The sequence below is a fragment of the Biomphalaria glabrata genome, chromosome 5, assembly GCF_947242115.1.
Source record: "Biomphalaria glabrata chromosome 5, xgBioGlab47.1, whole genome shotgun sequence".
NCBI classification, from domain to species: Eukaryota; Metazoa; Mollusca; class Gastropoda; family Planorbidae; genus Biomphalaria; species Biomphalaria glabrata.
This window is the reverse complement of record NC_074715.1, coordinates 34,085,922-34,110,641: the sequence shown is the minus strand read 5'-3', so window position 1 is coordinate 34,110,641 and position 24,720 is coordinate 34,085,922. Positions and strand designations below refer to the sequence as shown.

The 24,720-nt window shown below is 39.2% G+C and overlaps 1 protein-coding gene across 3 annotated transcripts in view; it reads left to right on the top strand.

The window, feature by feature from the left end:
- The window catches only part of LOC106060248 (muscle, skeletal receptor tyrosine protein kinase-like), a 117,251-nt gene that overhangs the window by 80,596 nt on the left and 11,935 nt on the right, over positions 1-24,720 (top strand). For all 3 annotated transcript variants that reach the window (XM_013218062.2, XM_013218053.2, XM_056028820.1), the window contains exons 6-7: positions 3,692-3,713; positions 14,899-15,132. In XM_013218062.2, the coding sequence (XP_013073516.2) occupies positions 3,692-3,713; positions 14,899-15,132 (256 nt within the window). The remainder of the gene's footprint in view (positions 1-3,691; positions 3,714-14,898; positions 15,133-24,720) is intronic.

Here is a 24,720-nt window from a genome sequence, read left to right as displayed (position 1 = left end):
AACTGAACAAATTCAGTCAAGGAACAGCGGTATAGCTAGCGCTCGTGTGTTGGGACTCTTGACTACGTTACGATGTCTTGCAAGACATGTCATTTAATTAAATGCATGGGGAACTCAGCTCTGATAAGCCTAAACTAATATTCCGTTTAGAAGTTAATGTCCTTAAAACTAGGATCTGACCTACAAATTACTCCAAAGTATTTCTCATCTGACGTAGAGCAGGGCTGGACGTCGGGAAGGTATGCTAATGTATTTGTAAAGACATTTGCTATTTCCTCCTTACCTCTACCAGTAGCACAGTGGGTTGGTCCTTTATCAACTGTTTCGGGGCTTTTGTTTCTGTTATCAAAGTTTCATTTCGTTTTTATGTAAATGGATGATTCATTGATGATGCGTTGGACCAAGTTGGATGCATGGTGACGAAGGTGAGAGGTCGGGGAATAGGCTCCATTTCTTATATGTCTCTTATGTGTGTTTCAGTTACATTGAACATAAATTAGTGCACACTAATTATAAGAAAATTTCACCGACAACAAGGAAGCTTTTATTTTAGAATTTTTTAGAGTTCTGTCCCATGTTTCTATGCTTTTAAAGTCTTTGCCAAAACACAGTTCTCTCCCCACCTCCTGCTTTAGGTCAGAAAGGTCTCTGATAACTTGCAACGTATCGACAATTTCTATACAGTCCTAGGTTTGTAAGATTTTTATTTTATATCGGTGGAGGGAAGGTAGAGCGATATTAATAGAGTACGTTATAAGCAAAGAGTTTTTTGTTGTTTTTTTTTAATGGATGAGCCCTATGCTTATTTTTGCTATGCCTGTAAAGTTCAAAACATCTAATGAAGTACATTTTTTTTGGGCCCAGCGCGTGCATACTTTGGTTAATACAACTAATTTAAGGTCAAATTTTGTAAAGTTCATGTTGCACCAAATTCTGATAAATAAACAGCTGATTCTCGCTTGAAGGACCTGCGTGACCTCATTGCACTAAACTACTACCTGTAAGTCCTCAATTACCACCACCTTCATTAGGTGTGGAACAAACTGCCAGTGGAGCGCAGCGTTCAAACTCTCTTCACTTACACTGCTGCATGCGTCTTGCACACACCTGACGAAGACCTGATCGAACTGTAAGGTGCTGATCAGATTATTTGTGTCCCACCAGATGTTGGTGCCCACTGAGAGGACTGCCACTTGGTCCGCAGGCGGCGATATTTATCTGAGCATCTGCAGTCTGCATCTTACCAGCTGTTAACTGAACTCATATACCTTGTCTCCTAAAATCTCGCATTGTTACTTTAAGTCTCGCCTTGTTTCTTAATGTCTCGCCTTGTTTCTTAATGTCTCACCTTGTTTCTTAATGTCTCACCTTGTTTCTTAATGTCTCATCTTGTTTCTTAATGTCTCACCTTGTTTCTTAATGTCTCGCCTTGTTTATTAATGTCTCACCTTGTTTCTTAATGTCTCACCTTGTTTCTTAATGTCTCGCCTTGTTTATTAATGTCTCACCTTGTTTCTTAATGTCTCGCCTTGTTTCTTAATGTCTCACCTTGTTTCTTAATGTCTCGCCTTGTTTCTTAATGTCTCGCCTTGTTTCTTAATGTCTCACCTTGTTTCTTAATGTCTCACCTTGTTTCTTAATGTCTCGCCTTGTTTCTTAATGTCTCGCCTTGTTTCTTAATGTCTCACCTTGTTTCTTAATGTCTCGCCTTGTTTATTAATGTCTCACCTTGTTTCTTAATGTCTCACCTTGTTTCTTAATGTCTCGCCTTGTTTCTTAATGTCTCGCCTTGTTTCTTAATGTCTCACCTTGTTTCTTAATGTCTCGCCTTGTTTCTTAATGTCTCGCCTTGTTTCTTAATGTCTCACCTTGTTTCTTAAAGTCTCGTATTGTTTCTTAAACATTTGCTTTGTTTCTTAATGTCTCGCCTTGTTTATTAATGTCTCACCTTGTTTCTTAAAGTCTCGTATTGTTTCTTAAACATTGGCTTTGTTTCTTAATGTCTCGCCTTGTTTATTAATGTCTCACCTTGTTTCTTAATGTCTCACCTTGTTTCTTAATGTCTCGCCTTGTTTCTTAATGTCTCGCCTTGTTTCTTAATGTCTCGCCTTGTTTCTTAATGTCTCGCCTTGTTTCTTAATGTCTCGCCTTGTTTCTTAATGTCTCACCTTGTTTCTTAAAGTCTCGTATTGTTTCTTAAACATTTGCTTTGTTTCTTAATGTCTCGCCTTGTTTCTTAATGTCTCGCCTTGTTTCTTAATGTCTCGCCTTGTTTCTTAATGTCTCACCTTGTTTCTTAAAGTCTCGTATTGTTTCTTAAACATTTGCTTTGTTTCTTAATGTCTCGCCTTGTTTCTTAATGTCTCACCTTGTTTCTTAAAGTCTCGTATTGTTTCTTAAACATTTGCTTTGTTTCTTAATGTCTCGCCTTGTTTCTTAATGTCTCGCCTTGTTTCTTAATGTCTCGCCTTGTTTCTTAATGTCTCACCTTGTTTCTTAAAGTCTCGTATTGTTTCTTAAACATTTGCTTTGTTTCTTAATGTCTCGCCTTGTTTCTTAAAGTCTCGTATTGTTTCTTAAACATTTGCTTTGTTTCTTAATGTCTCGCCTTGTTTCTTTAAGTCTCGTATTGTTTCTTAAACATTTGCTTTGTTTCTTAATGTCTCGCCTTGTTTCTTAAAGTCTCGTATTGTTTCTTAAACATTTGCTTTGTTTCTTAATGTCTCGCCTTGTTTCTTAATGTCTCGCCTTGTTTCTTAATGTCTCGCCTTGTTTCTTAATGTCTCACCTTGTTTCTTAAAGTCTCGTATTGTTTCTTAAACATTTGCTTTGTTTCTTAATGTCTCGCCTTGTTTCTTAAAGTCTCGTATTGTTTCTTAAACATTTGCTTTGTTTCTTAATGTCTCGCCTTGTTTCTTAAAGTCTCGTATTGTTTCTTAAAACTTAGCCCAATGTCGTAAAGCCTCGCTTTGTTTATTAAATCCTCAATGAGTTCAATTACGAGAAACCTATATCCCACTGTGTATTATTATTAGTATGGTTTCGTTATGAGTTGACATGACGTTTGTTCAAGTTTACATTGAATGTTAGTGTCTTATTATGCGCATTTCATGTGACTATGTCGTTCCCAGTAGTTTGTATACAATGTTAGCACGTGTGTGGTGTAGTACGCCGGTATGGCGTTGGTAGGAGTCAATGATTTCCTTTACGTTTCCTTCACTTCGTGTTGTAGTTAAGGTTTGGCTAATGGAGGATTGTTTTGGTAACAACAGGTAGCCTACAAGTTGCAACTGTTTATAATATAATCTTGACATTTATCTTGTCAGTGTTAGCGTGGCCTACATTGCATGAAGACACTTGTCAGTGGTCAGTTGGTTTGGAAGAACAAGATACGATTTCTGACACACGGGACTACCATCACGTACTATTTGTTTTAGGAGATAAATCCTCTAATCTCGTTGACCTACTTTGGTCAGTTTTGATATGTCACTGACCGACATCATGTCGTCATTGACATGGGAATTGTGTCACCCCCGGCTCAGTGGACACACATTCTACGGGTCAGTATGTATTCTGGACATGGCACACCTGTCATGACGTGACATTCACACCCAAGTGTACACTGACACTCTACTCATGATGACGTCAGTTACCTGGATACTAACTTTTATCTTTTCCATCGTTCTTGCAGATCAAGGGGAGACAACCAGAACGTGAGTACCTAAACCTTTTTTATTTTTATTTTTGTATTTGCCTTTTTATTCAATGAAAGCTGAGTTGTTTGATTGTGTGGAACAAGCATTCAGAGACTAATTAAAAATATTTTAAAAAATATTACGAAAACGCGATTCAAAAATAAAAATTGGAACCTTTTTTTGTCTACGTTCCTGTTTGATTTCTAGGCTCTGCACGTCCTCTCTTGGACCTTCAATACAAGAGAAAGAGTAAAGCTTACTTACAGTGACAGATTGAATATTGACCTAACAGTTGTTAGAAAGTTAAATACAACATCCATCAAGTATCTGGAGGCCCTGGGGCAGCAGTTTTGTGGAGGCCCCTACAATCTCTCGAAAGCATTAATAGAGGTCCACTTATGTGATAATACTTCTATTGAAAAGCAAACTATATTTGAGAAGAAAGAAATAGATCTCTTGCTCATTTAATCTCACTTTCCTTTTTAAACAAATATTTAATAGGCATAGTTTAGTTTTTAAAAAAAGTGACTATTTTATGAGTTTGTGGAAGGTAGACGCAACACTTTATATACTGGTACACCGTAGACGTAAGTCCGGAGAGTTGTATTCACTTGTTCCGAGCTACTAGCCTGCCACGTCTTCAGCACATGTTTGACAGACGTACAAAATGCAACACAAAAAAAATGTTAAAAAAAAAAACTTAAAAATTTCTGACCGTCGAAATTCGGATATATTTTTTGTCTTTTTTGTGGAGGTCCCTTTGCTGCAGAGTCCCTAGGGCTGTCGCCTCGCCTGCCCTCCCTTAAATCCGGCCCTGGGTTCACTTAATACATAGATCTTACAAACCATTTCAGGAAAGTAGGTTCTTTTAAGACATACCAACAACTTTAGGAATTGCTAAATTCCCCCCCCCCCCAAACAAAACAAAAAATATTTATTATCTAAAAATACCCACACTGGATCGACCAAAGAACAGCACTATGTTGACCTGATTAGTTTTAATGTATTCAAATCAATTGGACCGTCGTTTTCATTGGAGTCTCGGAGACTGACTTCTTGAAGTTTCAGCTGATGTATTTCAAAGTTTACTATCGACACGGGACTCCATCAAACAGGATCTAGAAATTGTAGACTAACTATGGACAACAAAAATGAATGGACCTCTTCACGTCACATCTCTGTGGAAAAGAACCCATGCATTCGGATTAAGGAACACAAAAAGAATTGATTATTATAGAAATCGCAAAATGTTTTAATTCATGAGAGTGATGCAGCAGTTACAATAACAGAAGGAATAGGGGCTTGGGGGGGGGGGGGTGCAGAAGGGAAAAAAAAGAAAAAAAAAGAATAGAAATTGAAAGAAACTGAAAATATTTCAAAGGGCATAGCGAGCATCAAACATGTGCAATCCAAAGGGTTAGTTTCGAACTCGAGAAGTTATGCAGCTGTTGGCTTGCCGTCTCACCACCACAGCTGCATATCTCTGATAGTCGCTTCGTTACACCGTCGTCTGCTCACAGTTTCCGATGACAAGCTTGTGTGTGTGTATGCTGTTGTGTCCAGGGCAGATTGTCCAGTCCAATAGAGTTCTCTGAGCTACAGTTGGACAGTAAAGAAAGAAACAAATGGCTCACTTCTAATGGCTCACTTCTAAAAGCATGGCTCCATGAGCATAGCCCTGCGCTAAGAGCGTGGTTCACCTCTGCTGTAAAGGTATAGATCGCCTGATAGATGGCTCCATGAGCATGTTTAGTTCTTATTCACCAGTTTCCATGGTTTGCTAGATTATTCCCAACTAGTCGACCGGCGGCGTAGCATACGCCGCTATTTTGCAGGGTCGGCCTTAGGCCACTGCAACCTATGCGACCGCAGTGGGCCCCGCACTTTTATAGGACCCGCGCTAATTCAAGGTGTATAAATTATTAAATTAAACCATTTTATAACTTAAAACAGATTTCCCGCAATTGCAAAAGATACGAAAAAGTCCTTAAAATATACGGAAGATATAGACAAAAATTGTCATTTTGGGGTGTCATTTAATATGGAAAACGCCAATCCTACGCGCGATATATAAAAACGGCATTATGCATTAGCCGTAATTATGTAATCTGGTGAAAGAAGCTTCTCGCGCCTCAAACTAATGAAGAATTACTTGAGGTCAACAATTCTCAAAGATAGATTGAAACATTTAGTAATTCTTGCTATTGAGCGTGATCTATGTAGGAAACAGAATATTATGATATACTGTATGACTTTGCTACACACAAGGTTCGTAAAATAATTCTGTACGTAGTTGTCACAACACAAGCTTTCACAACGTGTGCTGTGGTACCGGGGATTTTACTTGAATAAATGACGATCTAGGAATCACAATAAAAGATTCTTTGCTAAAACACAACTCTGGAACTTTATTTAAATATAAAACGTAAGTACAGCTTATGTACAAGTTACAGATCAACAAGTATAAAAAACATTACAAAGGCTTTAAATCAGAGCTCTTAGAAACGTGACTATCTACTAGAAGATTCTTTCATCGACTGGCCTTCTTTTTCCCTCGTCAATTCTCTGGTGCTAACTCTTTTAAAAAAATGTCTTTATTTATTTTCAAATCAACCAATAGATTTGCAACATCATAATTACGTCTCGGGTAAAACCTGAGGCGCTGTTAAGGATCTAGATTTGTGGGGTAATTCCTGAGGCTCAGTCAAGGGTTTATATTTCTATTTACACATAAGCTTTTAAATGTGAAATATACAAATAAATCTACAATGGCATCTGTGACAGTAGTAAAGAATGAATAAAATGCAAAGAATTAATTTTTTTATACAAACTCTTAAATTTCACTTATTATCCGCTTCCCTACCCAAACTTGGCCCCGCGAAATCCGTTTCGCATAGGGCCCCACAATAATTAAGTCCGGCCCTGCTATTTAGTGACGGGTGAATATAAATAGTAGATTAGTTGTTCACTTTCCATGACTTCTTGGTCACAATGGTTAAGTCCGGCGCTGCTATTTAGTGTTTGTAAAATGTTTTACATGTTTCGGCTGTTCCTTCAGAGTTGAAGGACGAAGGGGGATGGGAGCTGGCAGGGTTTGATAAATCCAAACGACAGTCCAGCAGGCAGCCATCCGTAGTAACCGGTGAATACTTGTTCTCCCCCCCCCCCCTCCCTTTCTTGTTTTTTCGTGGGGTGACTATCCGCATAAATAAGAGAGTAATCTTTCCTTTACTTCTTCTTCTCGTCCAAACTCTTGAGCGACGAAGAGAATTATATATATAGATTGTTTTGTTAGTTCAATCATTGGTTTAAATACTGATGTAGTAGTTTTTTGTCTCTTTCTCTCTCTCTCTCTCTGCCTCATTGGTTCTTTCTCCCTCCCTAACCTCAACTTTTTCCTCTATCTTTTCTTCTCCTTTATGTTTTTTCAACATCTCTATTTATCTCCGTGACTTTTTATCTCCCCCCCCCCACCTCAGCATATCATTCACGCCTTCACGTGCAGGTGTAAACGACAAGTGAGTGTAATTATGACAGCCTTAATAGAAGCGATAAAAAGTCTGTCGAGTTTCCCTCTTGTGTAAGAAGTTTGGGGAGGATAGGTTTGGTGGAAGGGGGAAGTGTGATATCGAAAGAATTTAGCCAGGATTAGGTTCAAGTCTGGACACAAACTTGGTAGAAAGTCGCGGGGGCCCACCGAGTTCATTTTCAAATTTTATTTTTGTACCCTAACCTAATTCGTTGACGTCGTGAGGAACTAAAAGCCAAATGAATGCACTCCCTTGAAGCACTAGATGTCACGTGGTTGGATTGAAACCGGTGCAGAAAACGTTTGGGTGAGAGAAGAAGGGGACATAGAAAAGGTCAAGATGTAATGTCGAAGTCAACATAATAGCCAGTGTAATGTCGAGGTCAACACAATAGCCAGTGTAATGTCGAAGTCAACATAATAGCCAGTGTAATGTCGAGGTCAACATCATTACCAGTGTAATGTCGAGGTCAACATAATAGCCAGTGTAATGTCGAGGTCAACATAATAGCCAGTGTAATGTCGAGGTCAACATGATAGCCAGTGTAATGTCGAGGTCAACATGATAGCCAGTGTAATGTCGAGGTCAACATGATAGCCAGTGTAATTTCAAGGTCAACATGATAGCCAGTGTAATGTCGAGGTCAACATAATAGCCAGTGTAATGTGGTGGTCAACTTGATAGCCAGTGCTGACTTGCACTAAATGTGTGGGCTTACACCACTTACCACGGAAACCAATTACCGTATTTTCGCATTTATACCCCGCACAAACAGAATAGAAAAGGCTTCTGCATCTATGGCAAAACTCTCCAAGCGCGTGTGGGAAAATACCAAATTGACTACAGCCAGGGGCGGACTGGCTATATGGGCATTCGGGCAAATGCTCGGTGGGCCGGTACCCAAATGGACGTTAGGGCCACTGAAATGGCCGCAAGGATGCTACTATGACACTCATTGAATGGGTTGGTAGACATAGTCACGTGATTTGGGCACGGCAGACATATTGGTGGTAAAAATATGGTTTCTATGCACAATCAACAAACGCTTTTAGGCACTTACCATGGATGAGTTGAGCAAAGAAAGATATAGTAAGACAATTTCAGAAATAAATATATATACCTATTGTTCTACTTACACATCACAATCACAAAGGATGAATTCAAGGTAGGAGTTCAGTTAGGAGTGGATTTATTCAATTTATTGTTAAACATAGATTAGATCTAGATCTACTAATCTAGACTAGATTCTATTTATTTATTTAAGTTACCACATCTAGACATCTATATTAAAAGGTTTTAGAATATTCTCTCATAAAAGTGACCCTTTGAGTGGTGTTTAAAAAAATCTTCTACAGACTCTACAGTGTAATACTAATTTAATCGAACACATTTTCCGATTTAACAGCCTACACCCGTAGGCAAGAGACGCGGTGGCTGAGTGGAAAAGCTTCAATTAAGAATCAAGAGGGTCCCGTTTCAAATCCTGGTGAAGACTGACATTTTTAATTTCGGAATCCACCCAGCTCTAATGGGTACCTGACATTAGTTGGCCGAAGGGCCACAAAAAAAAACAGATGACATTTATTGAAACAAATGACCTTTACAAAAACAGATAACCTTTACAAAAACAGATGACCTTTACAAAAACAGATGACCTTTACATAAACATATGAACTTCACATCATCTGCCCCATAGATCGCAAGGTCTGAAAAGGAACTTTATCAAACTTAATTAACATAATGATTTTGAGGACTGGTAGAATCGGATGCCCATCGTATGATATAGATTTTATGGGCCGATGGTAAAGAAATGCCCGGACCGATTTCGACATCCAGTCCGCCCCTGACTACAGCAACCAAAATCTTAGTCTACAATGCCTTCGTTCTGAGCACACTTCTTTATGGCAGTGAGAGCTGGGCAACTTACATCCGTCAAGAACACAGATTAAATAGCTTCCACTTACGCTGCCTGCGACGCATAATGTACATCTCTTGGGGGGATCATGTCTCCAACCAGGACGTTTTAAAACGGGGCCAATATGCTTAGCATCTATGCTCTTCTTACACAGAGAAGACTACGCTGGCTCGGTCGCATGCCAGATGGAAGAATCCCTAAAGACATACTATACGCTGAGCTTGCAGAGACTAACCTACAGAGATGTCTGTAAGCGAGACATGAGAACCACGGGCATCGACCAAAGTATGTGGGAGGAGATAGTCCAAGACCGGACAGCATGGAGACAGTCTGCACGTGCTGGTACAAACTTCGCCGAGTGCAAAAGAAATGAAGTCAAGAGAAAGAAAAAGAAAGCTGCCCTGTCAACTAGCCCTAAGACAGACGCATATACATGCACGAACTGTGACAAACCCTGCCGCTCCAGAATTGGCTTGATCAGTCACACCAGATTCTGCCCCGTCTCAAGACGAAACCAAACCCATTGATTCACCTGGGCGCATCCATTGTCTTCCGAGACATAAGGAGCCATATACCCTGCACACCCGTATACCCCGCACAAATGGCAAAATAATTAAGAACAAAATCGTACAACCCGCATTGTATACCCCGCATATGCAAAGCGTGGCTTGCCGTAAACTACCGGTACATAAAGTTATTGCTCGTCAGACGCAATCGTGCTCTATTTATTGTTCCAACAAGTGTGTGAAATACGAGCCTACATTCGTATCTGTAGTGTGTTTTTTTCGTATATGTAGAATATTGTACGAAAACACACCTATACATTTCCCCCCCCCCGTTCTCTGTCTATGGTTGTCAATGTAATTTCACTATCTAACTTAAAATAATGTTTTTCAAGATGAGTTCAAACCGCTAGGAGGTGCTAATGTATTGTCTATAGATGTGTTCTAACAATAAGTCACATATCTGCAGGAAATGAAAACAAACATATCCGAAGCTTCTATCAAACTGAAATAGATCTTTAGATATCCACATTCTCATCTAAACACTGTGAAGTTCATGTCGATATCCACATTCTCATCTAAACACTGAAGTTAATGTCAACAAATACTTCTGTTGGAATCTCACTTTACATACACTCGCCAGTTCAGTTCAGCCTGCACTTTTACAAATGTCCATTCTAGACACCTGGTAATGGTAGTCTGAAACTTGAGACTCGAGTGTCAACATTTGAACTTTATGCCATGTGGCTAATGTGTTTTAAAGAACTTTTGTTTGTTTTACTGTATTTGATTTCTTAATAAAAATAATTACTTTAAAAATGGAAATTTAAAAAGCGCGTCTAGAGGGAAAGCAAGTTGCGAATTGGTTTGGGGATCTGAGGGATAATGTAAGTGTAAATCTGAATGGTGATTTAAGTGTGAATTTTACTTTAAAATATTGCTTCGTTTAATATGTTTAACAATTTAGCCAATTTAGAGAGTTTTTAATTTTTTTAAAAACCTTTTTCTTTAAAAAAAACAACAACAATAAAAACAGGTGTTCAAATTAGGAAATAGCTTTTTTTTTTTTTAAATCATTAACGTTCCATTGATCTGAACAAGCTGACAGTAATTGACATACTCTAATTGACATCGCATGACAGAAGAGAGAACGTTTTAAGCTGTTAGTGTGCTAAAAAAAAAAAAGTAAAGTTTCCCTTTCAGACCTTGTGGTCTATAGGGCAGATATGGTTAATATGCATGACTAAATGCATGACGCGTAGGACGTAATCATCTTCTTTTTTGAAGTAACGTCTGTATTATATAAGATAAGAAGAAGATAAGATGTAAAGATCATCTGTTTCTGTGGCCTACGGTTAACGAGGGTGTCATGTGGCCAGCACAATGACCAACCGCCTTTACTTTTCCCCAACTGATGTCAGGTACCCATTAGAGCTGGGTAGACTCAGAGGCGCCCAAGGATCCCGAAATAAAATTCCCAGTCTTCACCAGGATTCGATCCCGGGACCTCGGGTTCAGAAGCCAAGCGCTTTACCGCTCAGCCACCACACCTCCTGTTAGTGTACTAGCTGCACCACTAATCGCCATTATAAAATGTTCTAATACTTACATTTTTAACACTAATTAACATTACAAGATGCTCTAATGGATGTGTATCTGGGATTGGCCTCTCTAGACACATTAGAAGTTGGTCTCACTAGACGTAGAAAAAAAGTCACAGCTGTCTTGTTGTGACTCTTTTATTTTGTAAAGATCTCATTAAAGTAAACGAGATTAGTGAACGGAGTGTTTTTAGATGTTCCTAAAAGGGGCGGGGGAAGGGGAGATAAGTTTTACATATGGAATCTTCTTGCTTTCATTTCTTCAAAGACGTGTTCTCTCCCCTCATTGTCAGACGTGAGGATGGAGCTTTCTAAAGAGATTCTTTTTACTTTTAAGTCACCTGAGCATCGATCCACTGTGTTAATGATGGTACAGATTGATAGCTTCAGGTTAAACATAGTTCTCGGGGGAGAGGGGGTGAACGACACCAGTCTGCTATAAGTAATAATTATATTTTGTAGCGTTCAGGTACATACAGCTAAGGAATTTCGAATTGAATTTGGACCATTGATTTGAAATGTAAATTTATAAGGTCGAAGAACGATAACTTATTGAGTTTCTGTGAACATACAATTTGAACAGGAAAAAATGCAGACAACGTTAAAGTATTTGTGTAGAGTTCAAAAACAAACAGAAACATTTGTATTCCAGGTGGATGTTGTGTTGTTGTTCACTTCTAGTGTGCGCTCTTACTAGAAGGTGGACTAAAGCACTATATTCATTTATGTAACATACCAAATTTGTATCTGAGTTCTATTTCTCATAATGACAACTTCTATTTTGCTCGTGAAGCACATGTCATTCACACCAAAGTTACCGAACATGCAATCTCTTCAAAATGAGGTGTAAACAATTTCAAATATTCTATTATATAACAAGAAGGTAACAAATATAGTTTTTGTAGAAACACAAACTCAGAATCGTCCAGTAAAATGTCTTCTGCTCTACATGTTTAAAAGACTCTAACATTTGTGACTGGAATGTGCAATCATAAGTTCCCTCTTTGCCATCTAGAAGGCAGACGACGTTAAGGTCATCTGTTTCTTTGGACAACGGTTAATGAGCAGGGTGTCATGTGGCCAGCACAACCACCTTTACTTTCCCCAACGTGTACCCATTGGAGCTGGCTGGACTCAAGGGCGCCTTAAAAATCTTGAAAAATACCAGTCTTCAGCAAGATTCGAACCCAGGAACCCAGGTTCAGATGCCAAGCGCTTAACCACTCAGCCACCGCGCCCAATCGCGTAATAATAATAAATAAATAATGTATTTCAATATGACAACAACACAAGTGAATAAGTTCGGTGAAGAGAGAGAGAGATTATAGGGTGAGGACATTTCTGATAACATCAAACAGTTTTTGTGTATGTTCAATTATAATGTCAGGCAGGGCCGGATATATTCAATTAAATATGAAAATTCTCATATCTGTAATTAACCTACAATTAATTAAACTTATTTTTTCATTTAAATCTTTAAAAGGGGTCGGGGACCTCTCCGAAAATCTTCTCCTGAGTAGAGGTGACTTTATGTGACTTGGCTCGATCAAAGTCTGTTAATTTCTCAAATTGAAATTAGATCTCTATTTTCTATATCCATGATCTCTATTTTCTGGTCTCTAGTTTCCATGTCTATAATCTCTAGTTTCTATGTCTATGATCTCTAGTTTCTATGTCTATGGTCTCTAGTTTCTATGTCTATGGTCTCTAGTTCCTATGTCTATGGACTCTAGTTTCTATATCTATGGTCTCTAGTTTCTATGTCTATAATCTCTAGTTTCTATGTCTATGGTCTCTAGTTTCTATGTCTATGGTCTCTAGTTCCTATGTCTATATTCTCTAGTTTCTATGTCTATAATCTCTAGTTCTAATCTCTAGTTTCTATGTCTATGGTCTCTAGTTTCTATGTCTATGGTCTCTAGTTTCTATGTCTATAATCTCTAGTTTCTATATCTATGGTCTCTAGTTTCTATGTCTATGGTTTCTAGTTTCTATGTCTATGGTCTCTAGTTTCTATGTCTATGGTCTCTAGTTTCTATATCTATAATCTCTAGTTTCTTTATCTATGGTCTCTAGTTTCTATGTCTATGGTTTCTAGTTTCTATGTCTATAATCTCTAGTTTCTATATCTATGGTCTCTAGTTTCTATGTCTATGGTCTCTAGTTTCTATGTCTATAATCTCTAGTTTCTATATCTATGGTCTCTAGTTTCTATGTCTATGGTTTCTAGTTTCTATGTCTATGGTCTCTAGTTTCTATGTCTATGGTCTCTAGTTTCTATATCTATAATCTCTAGTTTCTTTATCTATGGTCTCTAGTTTCTATGTCTATGGTCTCTAGTTTCTATGTCTATAATCTCTAGTTTCTATATCTATGGTCTCTAGTTTCTATGTCTATGGTCTCTAGTTTCTATGTCTATGGTCTCTAGTTTCTATGTCTATAATCTCTAGTTTCTATATCTATGGTCTCTAGTTTCTATGTCTATGGTTTCTAGTTTCTATGTCTATAATCTCTAGTTTCTATGTCTATGGTCTCTAGTTTCTATGTCTATAATCTCTAGTTCCTATGTCTATAATCTCTAGTTCCTATGTCTATAATCTCTAGTTCCTATGTCTATGGTCTCTAGTTTCTATATCTATAATCTCTAGTTTCTATGTCTATGGTCTCTAGTTTCTATGTCTATGGTCTCTAGTTTCTATGTCTATAATCTCTAGTTCCTATGTCTATGGTCTCTAGTTTCTATGTCTATGGTCTCTAGTTTATATATCTATAATCTATAGTTTCTATGTCTATGGTCTCTAGTTTCTATATCTATGGTCTCTAGTTTCTATGTCTATGGCTTCTAGTTCCTATGTCTATGGTCTCTAGTTTCTATGTCTATAATCTCTAGTTCCTATGTCTATAATCTCTAGTTCCTATGTCTATAATCTCTAGTTCCTATGTCTATGGTCTCTAGTTTCTATGTCTATGGTCTCTAGTTTCTATGTCTATGGTCTCTAGTTTCTATGTCTATGGTCTCTAGTTTCTATGTCTATGATCTCTAGTTTCTATGTCTATAATCTCTAGTTTCTATGTCTATGGTCTCTAGTTTCTATGTCTATAATCTCTAGTTCCTATGTCTATAATCTCTAGTTCCTATGTCTATAATCTCTAGTTTCTATGTCTATGGTTTCTAGTTTCTATGTCTATAATCTCTAGTTTCTATGTCTATGGTCTCTAGTTTCTATGTCTATAATCTCTAGTTCCTATGTCTATAATCTCTAGTTCCTATGTCTATAATCTCTAGTTCCTATGTCTATGGTCTCTAGTTTCTATATCTATAATCTCTAGTTTCTATGTCTATGGTCTCTAGTTTCTATGTCTATGGTCTCTAGTTTCTATGTCTATGGTCTCTAGTTTCTATGTCTATAATCTCTAGTTCCTATGTCTATAATCTCTAGTTCCTATGTCTATAATCTCTAGTTCCTATGTCTATGGTCTCTAGTTTCTATGTCTATGGTCTCTAGTTTCTATGTCTATGGTCTCTAGTTTCTATGTCTATAATCTCTAGATCATATGTCTATGGTCTCTTCTCTGTCTCTATCCTCTGATGTAGTATTACTAACAAGATGGTAGCGTGCTGTGTGATTTGAATGTTGTCCTTTACGTTTTCAGCCAGCGAGAATGCCTTCCTTACCAAGGTCATGTTTGTGACGAGTTCCTCAGAGGGAAGACTGTCTTGCAGGATGGGAACTGGGAAGAACACGAGCAGTACCTCTTGAACGTCACCAGAGAGATGGAGGAGGATGGGGTGAACATGTTTTGTTTACATCCCGCCTTAAGGTTGCTATGCAACCAGATGTTTCCTAACTGCACAGACAATACAACCGAGCCTTGGAGCGTTTGTCAGTAAGTAAACCGCCTACTCGAGATATTTTCTCTGGACACCCCATTCTCTCTCTCTCTTCACTCTCTTTCACACCCCATTCTCACTTCACTCTCCCTTCACTCTCTTTCACACCCCATTCTCTCTTCACACTCCATTCACTCTCTTTCACACCCCATTCTCCCCCTCTCTCTCTCTTCACTCTCTTTCACACCCCATTCTCTCTCTCTCTCTCTTCACTCTCTTTCACATCCCATTCTCTCTCTCTCTCTCTTCACTCTCTTTCACACCCCATTCTCTCTCTCTCTCTCTTCACTCTCTTTCACACCCCATTATCTCTCTCTCTCTTTACTCTCTTTCACACCCCATTCTCCCCCTCTCTCTCTCTCTCTTCACTCTCTTTCACACCCCATTCTCTCTCTCTCTCTCTCTCTTCACTTTCTTTCACACCCCATTCTCTCTCTTCACTCTCTTCACTCTCTTTCACACCCCATTCTCTCTCTCTCTTCACTCTCTTTCACACCCCATTATCTCTCTCTCTCTCTTCACTCTCTTTCACACCCCATTCTCTCTCTTCACTCTCTTTCACACCCCATTCTCTCTCTCTCTTCACTCTCTTTCACACCCCATTCTCTCTCTCTCTCTCTCTCTTCACTCTCTTTCACACCCCATTCTCTCTCTTCACTCTCTTCACTCTCTTTCACACCCCATTCTCCCTCTCTCTCTTCACTCTCTTTCACACCCCATTCTCTCTCTCTCTCTCTTCACTCTCTTTCACACCCCATTCTCCCCCTCTCTCTCTCTCTCTTCACTCTCTTTCACACCCCATTCTCTCTCTCTCTCTTCACTTTCTTTCACACCCCATTCTCTCTCTTCACTCTCTTCACTCTCTTTCACACCCCATTCTCTCTCTCTCTTCACTCTCTTTCACACCCCATTATCTCTCTCTCTCTCTTCACTCTCTTTCACACCCCATTCTCTCTCTCTCTCTCTCTCTCTTCACTCTCTTTCACACCCCATTCTCTCTCTTCACTCTCTTTCACACCCCATTCTCTCTCTCTTTTCACTCTCTTTCACACCCCATTCTCTCTCTCTCTCTCTCTTCACTCTCTTTCACACCCCATTCTCTCTCTTCACTCTCTTCACTCTCTTTCACACCCCATTCTCCCTCTCTCTCTTCACTCTCTTTCACACCCCATTCTCTCTCTCTCTCTTCACTCTCTTTCACACCCCATTCTCTCTCTCTCTCTTTTCACTCTCTTTCACACCCCATTCTCTCTCTCTCTCTTTCTTCACTCTCTTTCACATCCCATTCTCTCTCTCTCTCTCTCTTCACTCTCCCTTCACTCTCTTTCACACCCCATTCTCTCTCTTCACTCTCTTTCACATCCCATTCTCTCTCTCTCTTCACTCTCTTTCACATCCCATTCTCTCTCTCTCTCTCTTCACTCTCCCTTCACTCTCTTTCACACCCCATTCTCTCTCTTCACTCTCTTTCACACCACATTCTCTCTCTCTCTTCACTCTCTTTCACATCCCATTCTCTCTCTCTCTTCGCTCTCTTTCACATCCCATTCTCTCACTCTCTCTCTCTTCACTCTCTTCACCCTCTTTCACACCCCATTCTCTCTCTCTCTCTCTTCACTCTCTTTCACACCCCATTCTCTCTCTCTCTCTCTTCACTCTCTTTCACACCCCATTCTCTCTCTCTCTCTTTCACATCCCATTCTCTCTCTCTTCACTCTCCCTTCACTCTCTTTCACACCCCATTCTCTCTCTTCACTCTCTTTCACATCCCATTCTCTCTCTCTCTTCACTCTCTTTCACATCCCATTCTCTCTCTCTCTCTCTCTCTCTTCACTCTTCCTTCACTCTCTTTCACACCCCATTCTCTCTCTTCACTCTCTTTCACACCACATTCTCTCTCTCTCTTCACTCTCTTTCACATCCCATTCTCTCTCTCTCTTCGCTCTCTTTCACATCCCATTCTTTCACTCTCTCTCTCTTCACTCTCCCTTCACCCTCTTTCACACCCCATTCTCTCTCTCTCTTCACTCTCTTCTTTCACACCCCATTCTTTCTCTCTCTCTCTCTTCACTCTCTTTCACACCCCATTCTTTCTCTCTCTCTTCACTCTCTTTCACACCCCATTCTCTCTCTCTCTCTCTTCACTCTCTTTCACACCCCATTCTCTCTCTCTCTTCACTCTCTTTCACACCCCATTCTCTCTCTCTCTTCACTCTCTTTCACACCCCATTTTCTCTCTCTCTCTCTCTTCACTCTTTTTCACACCCCATTCTCTCTATCTCTCTCTCGCTCTCTCTCTCTCTTTCACACCCCATTCTCTCTCTCTCTCTTTCTTCACTCTCTTGCACATCCATCTCTCCCTCTCACATCTCCCTTCACTCTCATCTTCCTCTCCATTTTTTTTCAATTTATCTTTTCTGTTGCCCTCCCTCCCTTTCCCCTCTCCACTCTTTCATTTCGTTGTCTGTCTGTCTGTCTTTGAAATACTCTCTCTTTCTAATGGTATCCTGTATGACCGAGTCTGCATTCCAAGAAGGTGAAAGTGACTTTAATGTTAGTCTCTTCCTTTTCCAATGTGACCAGTTTCTATGTAGTCTGCAGTTGTTCATACGTTTTATCTACCTCGTCAGCCTTTAACAACGAATTCACTCTTGCTAATAATTAACCACTTACAGTCGTTGAAACTTAGGATTGTGTCCCCTCCTCTTAACTAGTTAATCTGTTCTTCGGGGTTATCTCCCACGGGGCAGCATTTGCCAGAGCAGGTTTTTTTTAAAGCACTCTTGGGTTACTGCCCTTTGATAATCTCCTCCTACCGTCATGACGCCAACGCAGGAACTGTAATGACCCAAAACAGTGCATGTGAAATTGCGTGAAGTCGTTATGCCAGACACAACAGCTGACTTGTGGCCATAGCTTCTCTCTGGAGAGGTGGAGGGAAAATAAAATGTCAGCGTGACATAAGAATCAAGGTTGCTCCCCCTCCCCAATTTTTAACATTAAAAAAAAGTCGGCCATATTGTTTGTAATCACTTGTATGCCACTGAGTAGGAGTTAGAAAGGCAGAGTGGGCTGCAAGGAATACTTCTTAATGCAGAACAAGTTTTGACATTTCTAGAAAGTCGAAGACGGACTTCAAAGCTACTTCTGACGAAAGGGGAGGGGGGCGAGCTTGTTTTGGCGCCAACCAATGTGAGCAGACAAACACAGGTCAGAGCTGGAGGAAGGGAACTAGGGGGTGTGTGCATGCGCGGCTAAGTTTTTGTTCTAATCCAGTAGTAACGAAATATTATAAAAGAAAAGAATTATTCTAATGTGGTTTGCCTTTGTCAGTATATGTCTCACGATATGAGAACTGACGTGTTTTACTAACGTCTCTGTCACACCGAATGAGAACTGTCGTGTTTTACTAACGTCTCTGTCACACCGAATGAGAACTGACGTGTTTTACTAACGTCTCTGTCACACCGAATGAGAACTGACGTGTTTTACTAACGTCTCTGTCACACCGAATGAGAACTGTCGTGTTTTACTAACGTCTCTGTCACACCGAATGAGAACTGACGTGTTTTACTAACGTCTCTGTCACACCGAATGAGAACTGACGTGTTTTACTAACGTCTCTGTCACACCGAATGAGAACTGACGTGTTTTACTAACGTCTCTGTCACACCGAATGAGAACTGTCGTGTTTTACTAACGTCTCTGTCACACCGAATGAGAACTGTCGTGTTTTACTAACGTCTCTGTCACACCGAATGAGAACTGACGTGTTTTACTAACGTCTCTGTCACACCGAATGAGAACTGTCGTGTTTTACTAACGTCTCTGTCACACCGAATGAGAACTGTCGTGTTTTACTAACGTCTCTGTCACACCGAATGAGAACTGTCGTGTTTTACTAACGTCTCTGTCACACCGAATGAGAACTGACGTGTTTTACTAACGTCTCTGTCACACCGAATGAGAACTGACGTGTTTTACTAACGTCTCTGTCACACAGAATGAGAACTGTTGTGTTTTACTAACGTCTCTGTCACACAGAATGAGAACTGACGTGTTTTACTGACGTCTCTGTCACACAGAATGAGAACTGTCGTGTTTTACTAACGTCTCTGTCACACAGAATGAGAACTGTTGTGTTTTACTAACGTCTCTGTCACACCGAATGAGAACAGTCGTGTTTTACTAACGTCTCTGTCACACCGAATGAGAACTGTTGTGTTTTACTGACGTCTCTGTCACACAGAATGAGAACTGTCGTGTTTTACTGACGCCTCTGTCACACAGAATGAGAACTGTCGTGTTTTACTGACGCCTCTGTCACACAGAATGAGAACTGTCGTGTTTTACTAACATCTCTGTCACACAGAATGAGAACTGTTGTGTTTTACTGACGCCTCTGTCGCACCGAATGAGAACATTCGTGCTGTTCTTTGTTCCCACTTGAGTGCGATCCTTTAATGATCTGAAACACAATATGATCAAGCACTGTAGTTACTTCAAGTTCATTCACCCAATACTATAAAATACAATGATCGAAATAACAATAGAAACATGTTTATTTTATTTTAACTGATCGACTACATCTTTCTTATCTCATTAAAGAGCAACTTACACAAAAAATGTAACGGACCAACACAATTTTTTTTTTTACTAATTGTTTTAACAATTCTAAACTTTGAACTTAAAGATTGCAATTGTGAACTTTTGGTGAAATGAAAATTATTTTACGAGCATCCATACCAGACACACCCTCCTTCCTTCACGCCAATATACCCACACACATATCCTCAGCGATATGTACACACACATATCTTCAGCGATATGTACACACACATATCTTCAGCGATATGTACACACACATATCCTCAGCGATATGTACACACACATATCCTCAGCGATATGTACACACTCATATCTTCAGCGATATGTACACACACATATCCTCAGTGATATGTACACACACATATTCTCTGCGATATGTACACACACATATTCTCTGCGATATGTACACACACATATTCTCTGCGATATGTACACACACATATTCTCTGCGATATGTACACACATATCCTCAGCGATACGTACACACACATATCCTCAGCGATACGTACACACACATATCCTCAGCGATATGTACACACACATATTCTCTGCGATATGTACACACACATATTCTCTGCGATATGTACACACACATATTCTCAGCGATATGTACACACACATATCCTCAGCGATATGTACACACACATATCCTCAGCGATATGTACACACACATATTCTCTGCGATATGTACACACACATATCCTCAGCGATATGTACACACACATATCCTTAGCGATATGTACACACACATATTCTCTGCGATATGTACACACACATATTCTCTGCGATATGTACACACACATATTCTCTGCGATATGTACACACATATATCCTCAGCGATATGTACACACACATATTCTCTGCGATATGTACACACACATATTCTCTGCGATATGTACACACATATATCCTCAGCGATATGTACACACACATATTCTCTGCGATATGTACACACACATATTCTCTGCGATATGTACACACACATATTCTCTGCGATATGTACACACACATATTCTCTGCGATATGTACACACACATATTCTCTGCGATATGTACACACACATATTCTCTGCGATATGTACACACACATATTCTCTGCGATATGTACACACACATATCCTCAGCGATATGTACACACACATATCCTCAGCGATTTGTACACACACATATTCTCTGCGATATGTACACACACATATTCTCTGCGATATGTACACACATATCCTCAGCGATACGTACACACACATATCCTCAGCGATACGTACACACACATATCCTCAGCGATATGTACACACACATATCCTCAGCGATACGTACACACACATATCCTCAGCGATATGTACACACACATATCCTCAGCGATACGTACACACACATAGCCTCAGCGATACGTACACACACATAGCCTCAGCGATACGTACACACACATAGCCTCAGCGATATGTACACACGGTGACCAGAAACCTCATCATACGAGACATTTCATCATTGCAACATTTTATCATTATAGCATTACATCATTTAGGGTTAGAGTTAGGGTTAGGATTAACTTGCTCAGTATGTTAATGACTTAATTACACCTACATGTACTTATGTTTACAAAATGTAATTTATGCAATGATGAAATGTTATAGGGATGAAATGTTATAGTGATGAAATGTTGCAATGATGAAATGTCTCGTATGATGAGATGTCAGGGAACCATACACACATATCCTCCTGAACATGTCCACCTCATATCCACACCAACATATCTAAACCAATCAATCCACACCAACATATCTAAACCAATCAATCCACACCAACATATCTAAACCAATCAATCCACACCAACATATCTAAACCAATCAATCCACACCAACATATCTAAACCAATCAATCCACACCAACATATCTAAACCAATAAATCCACACCAACATATCTAAACCAATCAATCCACACCAACATATCTAAACCAATCAATCCACACCAACATATCTAAACCAATCAATCCACACCAACAGATCTAAACCAATCAATCCACACCAACATATCTAAACCAACCAATCCACACCAACATATCTAAACCAATCAATCCACACCAACAGATCTAAACCAACCAATCCACACCAACATATCTAAACCAATCAATCCACACCAACAGATCTAAACCAATCAATCCACAAAAACATATCTAAACCAATCAATCCACACCAACATATCTAAACCAATCAATCCACACCAACATATCTAAACCAATCAATCCACACCAACAGATCTAAACCAATCAATCCACACCAACATATCTAAACCAATCAATCCACACCAACATATCTAAACCAATCAATCCACACCAACATATCTAAACCAATCAATCCACACCAACATATCTAAACCAATCAATCCACACCAACAGATCTAAACCAATCAATCCACACCAACATATCTAAACCAATCAATCCACACCAACATATCTAAACCAATCAATCCACACCAACATATCTAAACCAATCAATCCACACCAACAGATCTAAACCAATCAATCCACACCAACATATCTAAACCAATCAATCCACACCAACATATCTAAACCAATCAATCCACACCAACATATCTAAACCAATCAATCCACACCAACATATCTAAACCAATCAATCCACACCAACATATCTAAACCAATCAATCCACACCAACATATCTAAACCAATCAATCCACACCAACATATCTAAACCAATCAATCCACACCAACATATCTAAACCAATCAATCCACACCAACATATCTAAACCAATCAATCCACACCAACATATCTAAACCAATCAATCCACACCAACATATCTAAACCAATCAATCCACACCAACATATCTAAACCAACCAATCCACACCAACATATCTAAACCAACCAATCCACAAATGGCTACTAATGTAACACGGGTTTTTGGTGTGGCCAAATGTTTCTTGTGTAACAGACCAAAAAGGTTTTCGCCTCCGCCCTCCTAACAAAGCTTTCACATCGCTGGTGTTTTGCTCGAATTTAAATAACAGTCTACAGGTGTCTGATCACGGAAACATCTGCTCTGGGCTAATATTAGAAACACATGTTGCGTATTATTGAAAACATGAAGTCAGTCGCGTGCTGAAATAACTGATAGCTTGGATTTGATCCTATTAGCCCCTCCGCAATCATGTCCAAATAAAACGTTGTCATTCAAAAGTAAAGTCAAAATCATTTTTCATCTGTCTCGCCGGGTGCTGATACAATTGTCTGTTTTAGCATTGATATGTTACAAGACAAACTGAGAGCTCTATAATAAGCAGTTGCAATAAAAAAACTAGTGTAACCCATTGAGTAAAATCACTAAATTTAGAAAGCCTTCTGGATAGAAGACTCAAAAGTAAAGTAGCAATTATACATAAAACACTGAACCATAATCTTCAAATAAAAAAAAAAAATCTAATAAAATACTCTGAAAGACACAAAGATAAAGGCACATTCCTCGTTCCATATGCTGGGAAAAATTTGTACTAATACTCCTTCTTCCCTAGTACTAATAGAGCATGGAATGGGTTGCCTGAGCTAGCCAGGAAAACCAGTGACTTGGCAGAATTTAGGTCATTGGTTAATATAAATGACTAAATGCATGACGCGTAGGAAGTAATCATTTGTTTTGAAGTAACGTCTGTATTTTATAAGATAAGATAGAACTTTTGGAAACATCGTGTAAGTTAAATTAAATTCGTCATAATCTAGGCGTCTAATTTTTCTATATTCTGCTCTATTTCACAAAGCCGTCAAATGTAGATTGTTTTAGCAATACCTTCAAATCAAATTTGACCTGGAGGTTTACTCAATCTATATCTTGAACACACGTACGTCAGTGGGTTTTCACACTGGCATTCATATAAGTTTGTATCTGTAGGCCTATCACCAAACTTATAAACTAGAATCTTCTATAAGATTCAGTAGTCTTTTAATCTTGCCATGTCTGGATCTGTAATTCTGTATCAACAAACTAGAATTTTTATACATGCGCGTAACCAGGTTGTTTTTTTTTTCTGGATGGGATGGGTAACTGGAGCGGTGTAAAAATATTCCTTTTTTTTTTAAACCTATCTTTCATTAGTTATTAAAAAACAAAGTAATCGCCCTTATCAAAAGTCATCAACTTCTTAAAGGAGGAATTGTCTTGTTGCTTTTTTTTCTATTTTTGTTATTTGAAGTTGTTATAAGTACTGTGCGTTGTGAAGATCTCATGGGCGTAGCCAGGATTTTTTTTCGGGGAGGGTTTTGGGGGGATGCCCCCCCCCCCCGGGGCGAAAAAAAAATATATTTGTGTGTGTGTACATAATTAATCTTTATTACATTCTGACCCTTTCAGAAGACGTTTATTGTTTATTGTAGACTCCCCGCCCTTGCTAGCAAGGGGGTCTGGGGGAGTTCGCCGTGCTCCCCCAGCGCGGGGCTTCGCCCCGCCGCCGAGCACTATTTCTGGTATTGAAAGCCAACAAAATACATATTCTGAGGTATCTACAGTGCATTATCTTGCTATTAAAAAGTTTTATTTCAAAAAACCTAATGTGCTATTCTTACTGACTTAGACCCTCTCGCGCCGTTCGGCGCATTTTCCGGCAAGCTGTTTCCGCAACTCTTATTTTGCGTAATTCATTTTGTGTGAGAACATGTCCCGCAAAACCTCATGCGACGCTCTGTCACAACCTTACTAAGGATTCGACTCCCAGTTCGGCATATGATTTCTTTGATTTAGACCCGATCTCTATGACTGACTCCTAAAATCTGTCTTAACCATCTTTGTTGAGACACATTTAATCATTTTCAATTTCGGCAGAAGACTATTCACACTTTATTAATGGAGCCCAAGCCACTGGTAGAAATTTGTAACCTTTCTTGACTACGCTCTTGGAATTACATGCCTGTATTTCGCTTTAGATTTTATATCGAAAAGGAAAGTTTTTTCGTCAAATCATCTGTTGAGGGGTT